Below are 15,384 nucleotides of genomic sequence, written 5' to 3'. Positions count from 1 at the left end.
GTAGGATTGGCAAATAAGATCGGGGATCAGGATGGCCAGGGCTGGGCTCTGGAGTTGCCCACAGATGGCCCTTTCACTGTCCACCTGGCCTGTAGCAAAGTTAGCTCCAGGCCTGAGCTGCATCTCCCAGCCCTTTCTGGGGACATCTACTACAAGGATTTGTCCCGGTGTAGCATCTATCAGGCTTCCCTCCTTGCATGTTCTGAGGACCAAATGGAGCCCTTTGCCCTCAGTAGACGCAGGGAATGACAGGGCAGAATGAAATCACTTTAATAGCATAACAACATTTTCAGACCAGGAGTCACAGATGAAGAAAACATTTTGTCTTCCATTTGCACAATTCTGGTGAGGTGTGTGGTTGCACTGGACAATCTTACAGACACATTTTTCACATTGAGAACTTAATAAATAGATACATACAATGTCAAACTCCACAGACAATGAGTTATGAGTGTGATTGTTTTCTTATTCTGCCTCCTCTGGGTTGGGAGGTTGCTTCCCGTTAGGCTGATGGAGGCTGGGTCCTCTAAGAGGGATACTCATACTCCTCGGCACTGCGACGGCCAAAATCCATCCAGCCCATGTAGTCCCGGTCACTTATCCTGTGGCTGGGGTCCAGGTTCTGCAGGTTCTTAACGATGGACATTCGTCCAGAAGGAGCTACAAGGAGCAGGGAGGAGGGAAACAGGGACATTACATCTAAAAGCATCTCTAGTTCAATTTGTGAATGAGAGCAATGGAAAAAGCCAGACACAATATAATAGACACCACCTTAAAGGTATCAAAGAGCTATCAAAGTAGTGGAATTGATGGACCAAAATCTAAGAGAGGAGAAGGACCAATGTCTGTGTAACTGGAGAGAGGACAATATTTACAAGTTAGGGGTGTGCTTTGCCTTCTGCAAGTATTTAGGTGGATTCATTTTCTCCAGCCTTACAGTCTGGGGACTTGCCTAGATTTTCCTTAGTCTCCCTACCTTTTGCTATCTTTTGGTAGTTGGGTGTTTTCCTTTTGTAGATGGCATCAGCAGAAACCAACCAAAGATTTTTCCAGTACTTAATTGTTCCTAAATTCATCCCTTAATATCCATCAACATTCCTGACTCCTGGAGAGCTCTTGTTATTAAGGTAGCACAATTATAATATCTTGATGTTGGAATGGTTAAAAAAAAATCATTGGTGGGAGTGTAAATTAGTTCAACCATTGTGGAAGACAGTGTGGCAATCCCTCAAGGACCTAGAACCAGAAATACCATTTGACCCAGCAATCCCATTACTGGGTATATACCCAAAGGATTATAAACCATTCTGCTATAAAGACACATGCACATGTACGTTCACTGCAGCACTATTCACAATAGCAAAGACTTGGAACCAATCCAAATGCCCATCAATGATAGACTGGATAAAGAAAATGTGGCATATTTACACCATGGAGTACTATGCAGCCATAAAAAGGATGCGTTCATGTCCTTTGCAGGGACGTGGATGAAGCTGGAAACCCTCATTCTCAGCAAACTAACACAGGAACAGAAGACCAAACACTGCATGTTCTCACTCATAAGTGGAAGGTGAACAATGAGAATACATGGACACAGGGAGGGGAACATCATACACCAGGGCCTATCGGGGGGTGGGGGTTAGGGGAGGGATAGCATTAGGAGAAATACCTAATGTAGATGACGGGTTGATGGGTGCAGCAAACCACCATGGCATGTGTATACCTATGTAACAAACCTGCATGTTCTGCACATATACCCCAGAACTTAAAGTATAATAAAAAATAGATAAATAAAGCCCTTTGATATATAAATACTCTTTTAAAAATATGAATTTGAAAGTTATATTCAGAAAGCTTTTGTCATTTATCAGTAAGTGTTTTGAGTTGATGATCATTTTATTTTTAATGATAAATCAATATCAATTAAAAATGATATTCAGAAAAAGACTGTCGGATTAAATCTTGGCACCTCAGTAATACTCAAAGAAGTGGGGGGGAGAGGTGATAACAAAGCTGATTTAAATCAGCCATTTTGACCAAAATGCAATAACTGAACCTGAAATTGTCCCATTGGGATGGAAGTTAAGTCTTCAGGAACAGTGTGATCCTTTTGTAGAGCTCACACTGAGTGAGCAGGGACATGAAGAGGCAGTTTATTTGGAGACATGAGACATAGTCCTAGCTCAAAGTTCATAGAGAGAAGCCTCCTGGGGTACGAAATCAGTAGAACACCTTCTCCTGTGCAAGCTCAGTCTTAAGAAAGGCCCTTCAGGGACTTCAATGGACAAAGCCCAGGCCAATTCAAGGGTAGAGGAGTGGAGGACCATTCAATGACTCCCACTGTGTTGGGGGCCACTGTGTCCCCACCTCCTGTCATGCCGGTCTATATCCCTTCTGCATGAGGCTGCCCTTGCCAGCTCCTGCCCATAGGCTGAGTAGAGTCAGACTATGGCTTATGTGTTGATAAATGAAAATGCAAAGGCAGTTACCCTAGGTAATGAAATTAAGCAAGTTTAATTAAAAACAGAAACAACACAGAACAACGTCCCCACCCTTTCTCTCCCCAACCCCAACCCTTCCCAGTTTTGAAACCAATAGTCAATTCAGCACATTTCAGGCCTTTTTGCAGATATCCTCAGCCTACGTAGAAGAAAAATAGCCCCTGCAATTTAATTGTTCATCATTCGGGTGAAATATTACCCTTGAATTCAGGAAAACCTATAGACCCAGTTACCTGTACACAGTGACATGGAAACATGACCCATCCTCCTGCCTGCTGTGATGATGAGTGCCCACTCTAAGGCCTGGGCACAACCCAAATTTCCATCTAATGGAAGCAAAGTGACAGCTTCAATACGAGCAAACAGCCTCAGTTAATGGTGGGGCACCATGTTCAGTCATGGAAGCTGCATTTATCACACACCCTGATTTCCCCATTCCATGTACAGTTCTGTCCTCATGTCATGTGTATTTACCAGGGTCCTCACTCACTTTCCCAGTGCTGACATAGAGTACGGGCTTACATCTGATGTATGGAATTGATCAAAGCCTGATTCCTATGGGCCACAGGAGATGGATGGGCCTCCCTCTGAATCACACAAAGAATTGGAAGGGGCTTATTGGAAAGCTAGCCTCGGGACTATCTGCATGTCACTCAGCTAGTGAGCTGCTGAATCACCTTATTCCTGGAGAAAGACTTTGGTGCTGAGAAAACAGTGACTTTCTTAGCTCTTGCTACAACTGAAGGGTTTAGCTCTTCTAAACTTTAAAATGTGGAATAGGCAGTACAGCTAGGAAGCTGAATGGCTTCCAGGCCCTCCCGGGGGGAGCAGGACTAGATAGAGCCTCAGCCCTGCTGTTGCGTAGATGTGCAACTGCATGTAGGTTACTCAGGCTTCTAGAGCTCCAGCTTCCACACTGGCAAAATGGGTATAATAATACTCACTGTGCAAGGCTGTTGTACTGAGAAAGACAATATAGATGTAGCATTGAAGCTTTGCTGGGCATGGGGGAGGTGTACACCAAATGCCTCTAGATATCTTTACCCACTGCCCTCCAATAGAATTGTTTCTTCTTGGGCCGTTGAAAGTGCTGCAGATATTTCCTAATGATAAACTCTTAAGCACTGCTCAAAGAATGCATTGTCTCGTTCAGAACTTTTATGCATAATATATACTATAGTGGAGCAAAAATCTGATATGATCTCAAAATATGTAAAATATTCAAAGAAACTGTGCAGTATCTATATGTGTAAGTATTTAGTCCTAGTTCATGTTTGTCACATAGAAGAGTTTGCTTGTTTTTTAGCTAGTGGTGATCCTAGGTGTTGGCATCTGAATTTCCAAGTGATTGCTATTCCCTCCTGGGTTTGTTTGGCACAATTGGCTGAAGGCAAAGGGAGAGGGGGCCTGAGAAGAGGGACTAGAAAGAACTTTCCAGCTAAGATTTATGCTATAAGAGCCATTGTCTAGTATTGGTTCTAATTTGGTAATGAGCTTTTTTTTTTTTTTTTTTTTTTTTTTTTTTCCCCTAGAGCAATTTTGGAACCAAGAGTCAATTCGGCACATTTCAGGCCTTTTTGCAGATATCCTCAGCCTACGTAGAAGAAAAACAAGGGTCTTTCCTAAATTGGAGGAGGGGAGTTCCAGGTCCACAGTTAAATGAAAAGCCTAGGATATTTCAGACTGATCTGGCTGAAATTCAGCCTGTATCTGGGGACAGATACTAAATTATTTTCAGGCAGAGAATCAGCAGGAACTCAAAAGCTTTCAGACTTTCTCTCTCCATATGATAAGTATTTCTATCTTTTTCAATTTAATTAGCAGGAAAGCAAAACAGAAGGTAGTGGGTGGGGCAATTTCCCAAAGACAGGAAGAAATACAACAAATCACCGATTTGTTCTTTCCTTCTGAAGCCTCTGGGTCAGAGTTCCAGTCTTCCCTTCATGTGAACCCACAGAAGAACTCTGCAGAGCCAAAGCTCTTCATCTTATCCCTCTCTGGTCAAGCCAGGGGTTAAGGTTCAAATCCAGGCCCTGGAACACCAGTTGGGTAAGAGAGCTTCATGGAAAGGGCAACACACCTCCCATATCCCTTCCAGCAGTGTTTGCTAAGTTCTTTTTTTTTTTTTTTTTTGAGACAGTTTCACTCTTGTTGCTCAGGCCAGAGTGGAATGGCACAATCTCGGCTCACTGCAACCTCCACCTCCCGAGTTCAAGCTACTCTCCTGCTTCAGCCTCCCGTGTAGCTGGGATTACAAGCATGTGCCACCATGCCCAGCTAATTTTGTATTTTTAGTAGACATGGGGTTTCACCATGTTGGTCAGGCTGGTCTTGAACTCCTGACCTCATGTGATCCACCTGCCTCAGCCTCCCAAAGTGCTGGGATTACAGGTGTGAGCCACTGCTCCTGGCCCGCTGAATTCTTTTAATGTCCAGCTGTGTTTGTACTGTTCAGCATGCTGCTCCACAGCCGGTGTTCATCATTAGTGTCACTGGGGATAAAGTTGGCAGAAAAAAGCTGCCCCAATCCAAAGCATGATTCCTATGGGTCACAAGAGATGAATGGGCCTCCCTCTGAATCACACAAAGAATTGGAAGGAGCTTAAGGGAAAGCTAGCCTCAGGTCAGAACTGCCTGCACGCCACTCGGCTAGTGAGCTGCTGAATCACCTTATTCCTGGAGAAAGACTTTGATGCTGAGAAAACTGACTTGCTCAGCTCTTGCTACAACTGTGACCATCTCTGCAACAGCAAAGTAAAAACAAAGACCTCTCTTATTGGGTCATTTGTAAGTCATTGCAAGGAGAACACAAAACTGCTGCTGATTCTTTCCTTCTGTTACATACTTTGGTGGAAATGGACACATTGTCACTGCTTTTTTAAACTGTTGTAGCCAGATCTCAGGCATTCTCAGCATTGACCCCTTCCTGCTAGAGGATTTCCAACGGTTGGTATCCGGGTGGCTCCCAGGTCCTTTGCGTTTTTCAGTAGAGGGTATTCAGTGTATCTAGGAACCCTTTCCTAGGATTCAATAATTATCTTTTAATGGCTTGGTAAAATGGTATTGAACTTAATCAGCAACACTGCTAAAAATTAGTTCAAAGAAAGCTTTTCAAGAAGGTTCCCCTTACTTATAAGTTAAGTCCTTCATACCCCTTCTCAGATTGCTACAAAGGACTGCCAGAAACCATGTTGCTTGTTTCCTACCGAGAGAGGTCATCTTCATCAGGCCAGGGCTAGAGAAGAGGGTCAGCATCAGGAGCCTGGGAACAAGGGCAGAAGTGAGGGATGGGGAAGCAGCATTCTTACCTTTCCTGGCCTGCTGGATGTATCTTGCCAGCAGCGCGCCCAGGTGCGCTCGGGACTCGCCGTCCGTTCTCTGCGCTACCCTCAGCTGCCTACGGGGCTCCTCCTCTGCCCGCTGCAGCCTGGAGCCCGCGGGATCTGCGGGAGGCACCGGCTGCGTCAGGGCGCCAGCCGCCAGTACCGCCATCAGCACGCACAGGCACACGCCGCTGTTCATGACTGTAGGGAGCAAACGAGGAGGACGCGTTGACTGAAAGGCTGGGCAACAGAGCTCCTGCGGCGGGCCGGGCACCCAGAAGCGGGCTTAGGACAAACACAGGTGCTCCAGACCCGCCAGGCCGCCGCAAGCACGAGGGCTCGCCAAGCGCTGACCCCAGCTGAGTGCCATGGCGCGCGCCCCCGGGCGCACCTGGCTGGTCTTTGGGAACTCCTCACCCAGTGCCAAGGGGCAGAGACCCTGTTTTCTGCCGTGTTGAGCAGAAGGAATGTTTTCTGCTTTCCTAAAGTTTGAGGAAGTGTTTGCAGAGCGCCTCTCTTCTAACCGAAAGAAGAAAAATAAAACCCCACGAGATTAAAAATAGTGTGAAAAAAAAAATCCTAAAGGGAAGACTCCGTGGGAGAAATGAGAACCCTGGGGAAAGTACCTTTCCAGATAGCTAACAAGCTTTCAATATGGAAATACAGTAAATGATGAAAAAGAGAAGCACAGTTTAAAATGTAGGAGCAATAAATAAAGCCGTATTTATAAAGTTTTCTCAAAGTGTACGTGGGAAATGGCAATAAGCCACTACGCAAAACATAGGCAGGTTTTAAAATCAGAAATATGTGCCCAGCGCTCAGGTTTCGAAAGCCCCGTGCATTTTAGATCGCTAGTGGATAGAACACCCTCAAGTTTCTATCCGTAAAGCCTCGACATTTTCTGCAGTATTTAGAAAATGAATTTAAATCTTAAAACCCTCTAGTATTTTATTAGAAAAGATTGCAAAGTCCCCCGCACCGCTGTGTAACAACTAGCAAATCTCAATCTGCATGCGAATCTTAGCGAATGGGTAGTTCATCCCTTAATGATGCGGGCGTATGAAAGGCTCTAAAGCAGCTCTACCCACCCAGACCTCACTTTTAGACCCAGAGCCGTTATTTCTGACTTCAAGAAACGTCTTTCGAGCTCTCGGAGGGAAGACACAGAAAATAGAAAAGCATAATGGAAATGGGCACAAAGCTGAAGACAGCATCCTTCAAAGACACACGGCACTTGGATCCCCCGCTGACGAACCGAGGGACCTACCTTTTGGATTAGGACGCAGCTGGCTTGGCGTTTCCAACCGGAGCAGCCCGGCAGCTGAGCCAAGTTCAGGGAGGACCAGCGGGCGGCTGTCTCTTAAATAGCCCCGCCCGGCGGCGTCGGCCAGTCATGTATTTACCCAACGCTGACGCAGACTGGCAGCAACACGTGCTCAGAGGGCGGCCACTGGGGCGACAACCGGTTGAACTGGCTCCTGGGAGAGAGGGGGAGGTGGTCCAGTGGGGTGGAGTTAATCCCTCCCAGGCGCAGTGCCCGATGTCCGCGCCCCTCTGGGTCCGAGAAGCTTCCGCCCAACCCTTTCCAGCTGCCGCTCCCCTGCGCATTCCAGAGCAGTGCTCTCCAAGGTGGGAAACCTAGGAGTTTGGAGTCTCCTCCGGGATGGAGAAGCTGCCGCTAGCTTAGTTCGCTTTGGGGACCCGAGGGGCCAGAAAGGAAACTGGGGGCGGGGGTGGGGGGTGGACAATGGGCAGGACTGAGCGTCAGCAAGGCGTGATTCTGGGAGGGAGGGGGCGTCGGCCCCCCTACCCCGGAGCGTCCGAGGCGCTGGTCTTCATACTTGTGTGGGCTCTTTCGAAGGAGAGAGGAGGAGTCGGGGTCTTCACTTTCTTCTCAGCCGCATTAAAAGCCCTCGCAGTTCTCCAGGTTTCCGAGGGCCAGTGTTCTGGGTCAGTGAAAGGGCTCCGGCCACGGCTGGCTGTTGGTGTCCTGGGCCTCTCTTTACGCAGCTGTAAAATGGGGATGACACCATCTGGCTTTGCTCAGAGGAATCCGGTTTGGGAAAGGGATGTGTTTTCTTCCTGGGCCAAGTTACCACCACCCGCGGCGCCCACTGTTCCCCGTTGTCGACAAGCGGCGCCAGCGAGGGTCCTGGGGAACTTGCCCACCACGCCCCCGCAAGCTCGGGTAGACCACGGCATCCGCCCCTCCCACCTTTCCTGAGGGCCCACACACTCACACCCCCAGGACAGTACCTTCCAGAACTCAGCTGCGCAGCCTGGAGATGAGGTCCTCACCCCTAGTCAGTCACCCGTCCGGTGGAGGGAAGGGAGGCACCAAGGCTCCCGTGCGCCTTTCCCTGCACGCGGTTACTCTCCCGGCTCCGGCGCGGGCCGACCCGGAGCCCCTCAGTGCGCTGTGGTCGTCTACACCCTGAAGCCCTTTGAGTTCGAGTCGGCTTGCTGGTGCTTGAGTTCGCAGCGTCCCTGCAAAGGCACTGCCAACCCCGTTTCACAGACCTCAAACCGAGGCGCGAGGAAGAGCAGCGCCTTGCCAAGGCTCCACAACACGCCCCTCGCCCTCTCCGTGCGCCAAGGCCGCCCAGCCTGGGACCTGGAGATCACCAGGCATCCTTGAACCTTGGGACCTCAACTCCTCTCCCTTTCTTTCCCCCATCCGTCTTAGATGCAAGGAGAAGTATTTAGAAGCGCTTATTTTAAAATCGGAATTCGTATTCCGCTCTGGAATTCCCTCTGGAATGGAGGGACTGTGGCAACGCCAGTGTGGGGGTGGAGTGGGCGAGGCGGGAGGTGGGGGGGTTGGGGGGGCGGCCCAGAGACGCCTCCAGTTGCTGCTCCACTTTCTAATCCTGAGAGGCAGCTGCGTTTCTGCAACCTATGGGCAACATGTTTGAAAGAGCTGATTAAATGCTTTCCAGTGGTTTCCCCACGAGCCTGCTAAGGTTTGTGTAATTCAGTTGTGAAAACTAGTCTTATTTGTGATTGTGGCAAGACATATCTGGAAACATAAACTTGTTATCGAAATACCCCCAGAGCTTCTAATTCAGTAGGTCTGAGGAAGGGCCCAAGAATCCGAATTCCTTCCTTCCTTCCTTCCTTCCTCCCTTCCTTCCTTCCTTCCTTCCTTCCTTCCTTCCTTCCTTCCTTCCTTCCTTCCCCCCTCCCTCCCCCCTCCCTCTTTCCCTCTTTCTCTCTTTCTCTTCCTTCCTTCCTTTCTTTCTTTTTCTTTCTTTCTTTCTTCTTTATTTCCTTCTTTCTTTCTTCATTTCCTTCCTTCCTTCCTTCCTTCCTTCCTTCCTTCCTTCCTTCCTTCCTTCCTTCCTTCCTTCCTTCCTTCCTTCCTTCCTTTCCTTGCCTTTCCTTCTTTGAGACAGAGTTTCACTCTGTTGCCCAGGCTGGAGTACAGTGGCATAATCTCGGCTCACTGCAACCTCTGCCTCCCAGGTTCAAACGATTCTCCTGCCTCAGCCTCCCCAGCGGCTGGGATTACAGGGATGTGCTGCCATGCCTGGCTAATTTTTATATTTTTAGTAGAGACAAGGTTTCACCATGTTGGCTAGGTTGGTCTCGAACTTCTGACCTCAGGTGATCCACCCACCTTGGCCTCCCAAAATGCTGAGATTACAGGCATGAGCCACCACGCCCCACCAAGAATCCACATTTCTAACAAGTTCCCGGGCCATACTGAAAATGCTAGTCCACCAAGCACACTTTGAGACCATTTCTATAGAAATTCCCTACCTTATGCCAGTTACTCAACTCCTGGCCTTGGTCCATTTAATTCATGTTTATTCAACACTTACTTTGTGCCAGGCCCCAGCGATTCAGTATGAACAAGAGCTGACAATACAATAGGGGAGCTGAAGCAAACAAGTGGACAAACACCTCTCAACGATTCTGATATTTGGGGACTATGGAGTGGAGATGGTAGGAGGTAATCTTGGAGAAATGTTTTGGTGAGGGGAGCTAGGTGGTAATGTGGAAGATGCCCAAAAGGTAGAGGGACTGGAAGGGGAGGGCTGGATAGGAGGCCCTCAGGGATGGGCAAGCAGGAACAATCAAGGTAGATTTGTTTTAGGATAATAAGCCATTATGAAACCCATTAATTATTAGGAAACATAATAAACATTATGCAAGTCATAAGTATTCATCAGAGAATATTCAGAAAACAAAAGTAGAGAAAAGAAGAAAGATTCCAGCCTCCCAGGGAACAACCTGTTGCTGCTCAGGAAACTGGTAGAGGGAACCAGACTTGGTGACTGAGGCTGACCTTGAGTTTCCAGGCTGGGAGACAAGGGTGGGTGGTAGAGTATTATCCAAGACAGGGAATTCAGAAGGAAAAGCAGGCTTGGAGTGTGGCCGTGGTGGGCCAGGGGGCGGGCAGGTAATGAGTCCAGTATGGGATTGGTTGATCATTTGTGCATTGACAGTCTAGGAGGAGTTTGGGAGCCTTTGTCCTGAGCAGAGAGACACTGGAGGGGTGGACCCAGAATCTGGCACGTGGGTGGTGGCTGCCAGCCTGGGAGTTATAGGGAGAGTTGAGGAAGGCAGCTAGCAATGGGTGGCAGGGTGCCTCTAGACAGACCCCTGAGGAGTGACAGTGTGAAGGAGTGGGTGGAGGAAAAGGAGCTGGTACAGAAGCAGACAAGTGGGCCAAGGAGGCCAGCGTGGAAATGCCAGTGCAGAGCCAGAGGTGACAGGGACCATCAGAAGCTGAAGAAGGGCTCGTGCGTGGGCCTTTCTCATTTACGATAAAGATAGCTGCTTGCCTCTTTATTGTAAAATAAAGTAGTTGTAGCCGCTTGTCTCTCAGGAGCAGGAATGTGTGATAGAAGAGCTGCTAGGAAAATAAAAAGACATAAGAGATCTGAACTCCTTGGCCATAGTCATGATTTTTCCTTCTTACAGGGTCAACAGGTACTAATTATTCTGACTATCGTTCCTAAGCAAGTTAGGCCTGGAGCCGACACTATTCCTGTAATCCAGATGCATATCCGCATTAAAGATAATCCATTTGTTCACTTAAAAAAATGGGCTTGATGTCTCCTGAGGCAGATGCCTTTGGTGCTCCTCACCACAGTTCCATGTTCTCCCTCTGGCTTCAGCTGCAGCCTAGCCAGGCTGGGCAGTTTTCAGCAGACAGCATTCCCACTTCAAGTTTTCAAAGCACCCCTCTCGGCTTATCTCCTTCAAAGTTCAGCCCCTGCAGAGGTTCAGCCTGTAAGTATGGGTGTTATCTCCCCAGAAGACAATCTTCAGCCAGTGGGGAATGGGAAGCCCAGTCTCTCTGTATGAACCATTCTGGAAGCTTCTAAAAACTTCTCAATGGTCCTTTGCCTGTAGCGGTGAACTTGATAACAGCTCTCTCTCTCTCTTTTTTTTTCTCTCTCTCTCTCTCTGTCTCCTTAGACAGGGTCTTACTCTGTCACCCAGGCTGGAGTGCAGTGGTGCAAACCCAGCCTCCTGGCTTAAACAGTCTTCCCACCTCAGCCTCCTGAGTAGCTGGGAACACAGGTGCACACCACCGTACTCTGCCAATACTTTAATTTTTTGTAGAGACAGGGTCTCACCATGTTGCCTAGGCTGGTCTCAAATTCCTAGGCTCAAGTAATCCTCCCTCCTCAGTCTCCCAAAGTGTTGGGATTACAAGTGTGAGCCACCGAGCCCAGCCGATAACATCTCTTTAGTTGGTTTTTCCTCCTTCTTCGTCTTACTCTTCTAATTTCTTCCTCCTCTCCCAAATAAACGACATGTACTCAAGTCTGTCTAATTTTAGTATAACCCTATCAAAGACACCAACTGTCTTTCGGGCACTGTTGGGATTCAATGGTGAGCAAGACAGACAAAATCCCTGTGCTTGTGATGCTTCCATTCTAGTGGAGGAGACAGACAATTTAAAAAATACACAGCAGGCATGGAAGGTGCACACATGTTTTCAAGAAAAGTAGAGTAGGGGGAGGGTCTGCGGAGGACTGGGCACCCCCATGAACTATGCAGACCACTGCTGGAGGACGCCCTGTTAGGCTCTCTGCTGTGTAGACCTTGCTATGTATGTACATTACGGAGAAATGGTTTTGCTTTTCAGTCCAAATAGAGAAAAAAGAAGTTGTATGGGAGTTCGCACTGTTTGGAGATTGTCTTGTATTCCATCAAATGTGAGACGGTAACTAACTTTTCTGCCAAGCTCATTCTCTTGTCTCAGAAAAGGAATGGAAAAGGCAGTGCCCTCTGTGTCCTTCCCACCACCACCCACTCTCCCCCATCATGGAGTGAGACATACCAGCTGGTCCCTGCCTTTATCCGGAGGACTGAGAGTGGAGGGCGCCATATCCAGATGCTGCATTGGAAAGGAAGTAGTGGAGAGAGGAAACCTGTGACTGTTCACTGGTTTGGAGTCTAGAAATTCCCATCTGATTGCGGTGAAGTGAATTTAAGTGAGATCTTGCTGAGAGTTGGGGAGGTATCCCCGAAGATTAGTCCCTGAAACAGATATATTTTCAATACAGGATTTTTTTAGTCACGAGACCTAGCTCAAATACATATGTCCATTTTGTATGTGTAGAAAACTTAATGGAATTTCCAAGGACATGCTAGAGCCTCCTGATTTATTATTCATAGAATTTAAGCTTGTTACAAGCAAGCCCCACTTACCAGAAGGCAGGAGGCTATTTGCTGTGATCAGAAATGTGATGGTTAGAAGGCTTTTTTTTGGGGTCTTTTTTTCTCCTGAACATGTATTAAAATACTATTATTTGTCCTGGAATTTTTCAAAGGTCCACATAGCCAATATCATCTGCCAATATCTGGAATGATTAGACTGAAAAGAGGGAAGTAGCTATGGTCATTGTGAAGTGTTTCCTTTTCCTAATGATGAATTTCTCTAGAATATCTTGTCATAGTTTGGTTTCCTACAAAAGCAGAGCCTGGACAGCACCTGGATACAGGTAATTTATTTGAGAGTGATTCCAAGGGAGCAGGAGTAAGGGAGAAGGGAAGAGAGAAGACAGTGAAGTAATGAGTAGAGTGGATGACTGCTGTGGACCCAATCCCCTGGGGACTCTCTGAGATACCTCTTAGAACATGGCTCATAGCCAGCCTACTTGAGGCCAGAAGGAGAGCCGGCAGCACCAACTCCCATTTCCCATTAGTTGAGGGCTGTTCCAGCAGGTGTTAGCTCCCTCTCACTTCCAAATAGGCTTACCTGCTCCTGCAGAGCCAGAGAAAGCCCTCAGGCAGAGAAGAGAGAAGCAGATGGCTGAGGTGAGAATAGCTACATGAGAGGGAACATGAAGGGGAAATCAATAGTGGCTGTGTTACTGTCAACTCAGGGTGCTATAACAAGTACCATGGACTGGTGGCTTAAACAATGGACATTTATTTTTCACAGTTCTGAAGACTGGGACATTTGAGATTAGGGTGTCAGCATGGCGGGGTTCTGGTGAGGGCTCTTTTCCTGGCTTACGGATGGACTACTTCTTGCTGTATCCTCACGTGGCAGAGAGAGGGAGGTTGGGGGGTGGGGAGAGAGAGAGAGAGAGAGAGCAAGAGTGCTAGCTCTCTGGTGTCTCTTCTTATAAAGACATTAATCCTGTCATGAGGGTCCTCCCCCATCTGACCTCATCTAAACCTAATCACCATCACCTTCCAAAGTCCCCACCTCCTAATACCATCACATTGGGGGTTAGGGCTTTGTACGAGAAAATCAAATCTCGGAAATCTCAAGATCGCCATAATCTCAAGATTATGTCAAGTGGAGAGTTAAGCCTAGAGACTGAGCCATGCAACACTGCCTTTCTTTTTCCTGAAACAAACAGCTACAGAGAAGCAGATGGCTGAGGTGGGAATAGCTACAGGTGAGGGAACATAAAAGGGACATTAATAGTGATTGTGTCACTGTCAACTCAGGATGCTATAACGAAATACCACAGACTGGGTGGCTTAAAGAGCAGACACAACCCTGTGTTTTCATAGCTTTATACATAAGCCAGGTTCCCACGAGGATGAACGGCCTTCCACCTCTCTGGATGGTCACCCTCACAAACTGCTCACAAGGAAATTCCTTGCAGATCTCTAAATCATTCAAGACACATATCTCCCTGTAAAACAAGCACACACCAATTGTAACTTTAGGTCTGTAAGCCAAGTTTAACTCCTAAAACTGAGCTCTGTTCAATTTCATCCTGACAATGTCGTTTATAAGCTTATCTTCCCAGGTACAAATGAAATGGCTTGGCTGTGTCCCCATCCAAATCTCATCTGGAATTCCCACATGTTGTTGGAGGGACCCAGTGGGGGGTAATTGAATTATGGGGGCAGGTCTTTCTCATGCTGTTCTTGTGATTGTGAATAAGTCTCATGAGATCTGATGGTTTTATAAGGTGGACTTTCCCTGCACAAGCTCTCTCTTTGTTTGCTGCCATCCACGTAAGATGTGACTTGCTCCTCCTTGCCTTCTGCCATGATTGTGAGGCCTCCCCAGCCATGCATAAGTGCATTAAACCCTTTTTCCTGTATAAATTACCCAGTCTAAGTGCATTAAACCCTTTTTCCTGTATAAATTACCCAGTCTTGGGTATGTCTTTATCAGTAGGGTGAAAGTGGACTAATACACAAGGACAAGATAAGATCAATCACTCTTCTGCCTGCCCTGAGATGGCTGTATCATCAACTTTTTCCCATACTCCCTCTTTTCAGATGTTTACCGTATCTTATGTAGAGTGTAGATTCTTTGAGCATGAATCAGAGCCTCACAAGTAGATAGCTGTTTGCCTCACTGCCTACACCCTTCCCTTCTTTTCTCCTGCTTGCTCTTTCCCTTTAAATACTGAGTTTCCTGGAAAGGACAGGCTGCAGATACTTCTGTGGCTTGTGTTTTTCCCAGGTGCATCCTCACACTTTGGCTCAATAAACCTGTACTGGGATTTAGACACTTGCCTCAGTCACTGACTTTTTGGTTAACAGTTTCAACATATGAATTTGGGGAGACACAAACATTCGGCCCATAACAGAGTAAAACATCCCTGTAAATCAACATTTTATTTGTTCACTGGCATTTCTATAAGGTTGGTGGAATAAAGGAATCCTAAATCTGGAGTGGACCTTGAGGACCCTCTTGTTCAAGGTTCATGAATTCCAACACCACCCAAGGGAGTGAAGAGGGCTGTGGGTGAGAAGACCAAGAGAAGAAGCACAGAGATCATGGGCAAGTGAAGCTATGGGTGGTGGTTAACCTCCTGGGGCACTCTAGGGGCCAGAGCAGAACATGGGCCTCAGAGCCATCTCACCCTAGGGTGCGAAGCTGCGTGCATGTCTATACATCAACTCCACTCAGTCACTGGCTAAGGGCAGCTCCTGGGGCATTCATTCCTTAGCACTTCTGGCCCACTGATGGTCCAGCCCCCCATGGAAGCCTTCAGGGAAGAGCTGCAGATGCTGGCGACCGGAAGCTGGGCCTGCAAGCACCATGATAGTGAGGCCCGAGGGAATATGAGTGGGGCAGCCATGGAGCCACTACACTCTCCTAACACTTCGCATGTACT

The 15,384-nt window shown here is 47.6% G+C and overlaps 1 protein-coding gene and 1 pseudogene across 1 annotated transcript; one reads left to right on the top strand and one right to left on the bottom strand.

Annotated features, from left to right (window-relative positions):
- Positions 1 to 246: 246 nt before the first annotated feature.
- Positions 247 to 8,825, bottom strand: CCK (cholecystokinin). The gene is made up of 5 exons (XM_054483035.1): positions 8,081 to 8,825; positions 7,666 to 7,834; positions 7,092 to 7,302; positions 5,810 to 6,025; positions 247 to 660 (listed from the first exon to the last, which is right to left on the bottom strand). The coding sequence occupies exons 4-5, from the start codon at positions 6,021 to 6,023 to the stop codon at positions 527 to 529; spliced, it is 348 nt and encodes a 115-aa protein (XP_054339010.1). The 5' UTR covers positions 6,024 to 6,025; positions 7,092 to 7,302; positions 7,666 to 7,834; positions 8,081 to 8,825; the 3' UTR covers positions 247 to 526.
- A 1,577-nt stretch (positions 8,826 to 10,402) lies between these two features.
- Positions 10,403 to 15,384, top strand: part of LOC129032895 (sal-like protein 4) — a 48,457-nt pseudogene continuing 43,475 nt past the window's right edge.

The sequence above is a fragment of the Pongo pygmaeus genome, chromosome 2 (genome assembly GCF_028885625.2).
Source record: "Pongo pygmaeus isolate AG05252 chromosome 2, NHGRI_mPonPyg2-v2.0_pri, whole genome shotgun sequence".
Classification (NCBI taxonomy): Eukaryota; Metazoa; Chordata; class Mammalia; order Primates; family Hominidae; genus Pongo; species Pongo pygmaeus.
The sequence above is the reverse complement of the archived record's forward strand: the minus strand, read 5'-3'. Positions and strand labels throughout refer to the sequence as shown.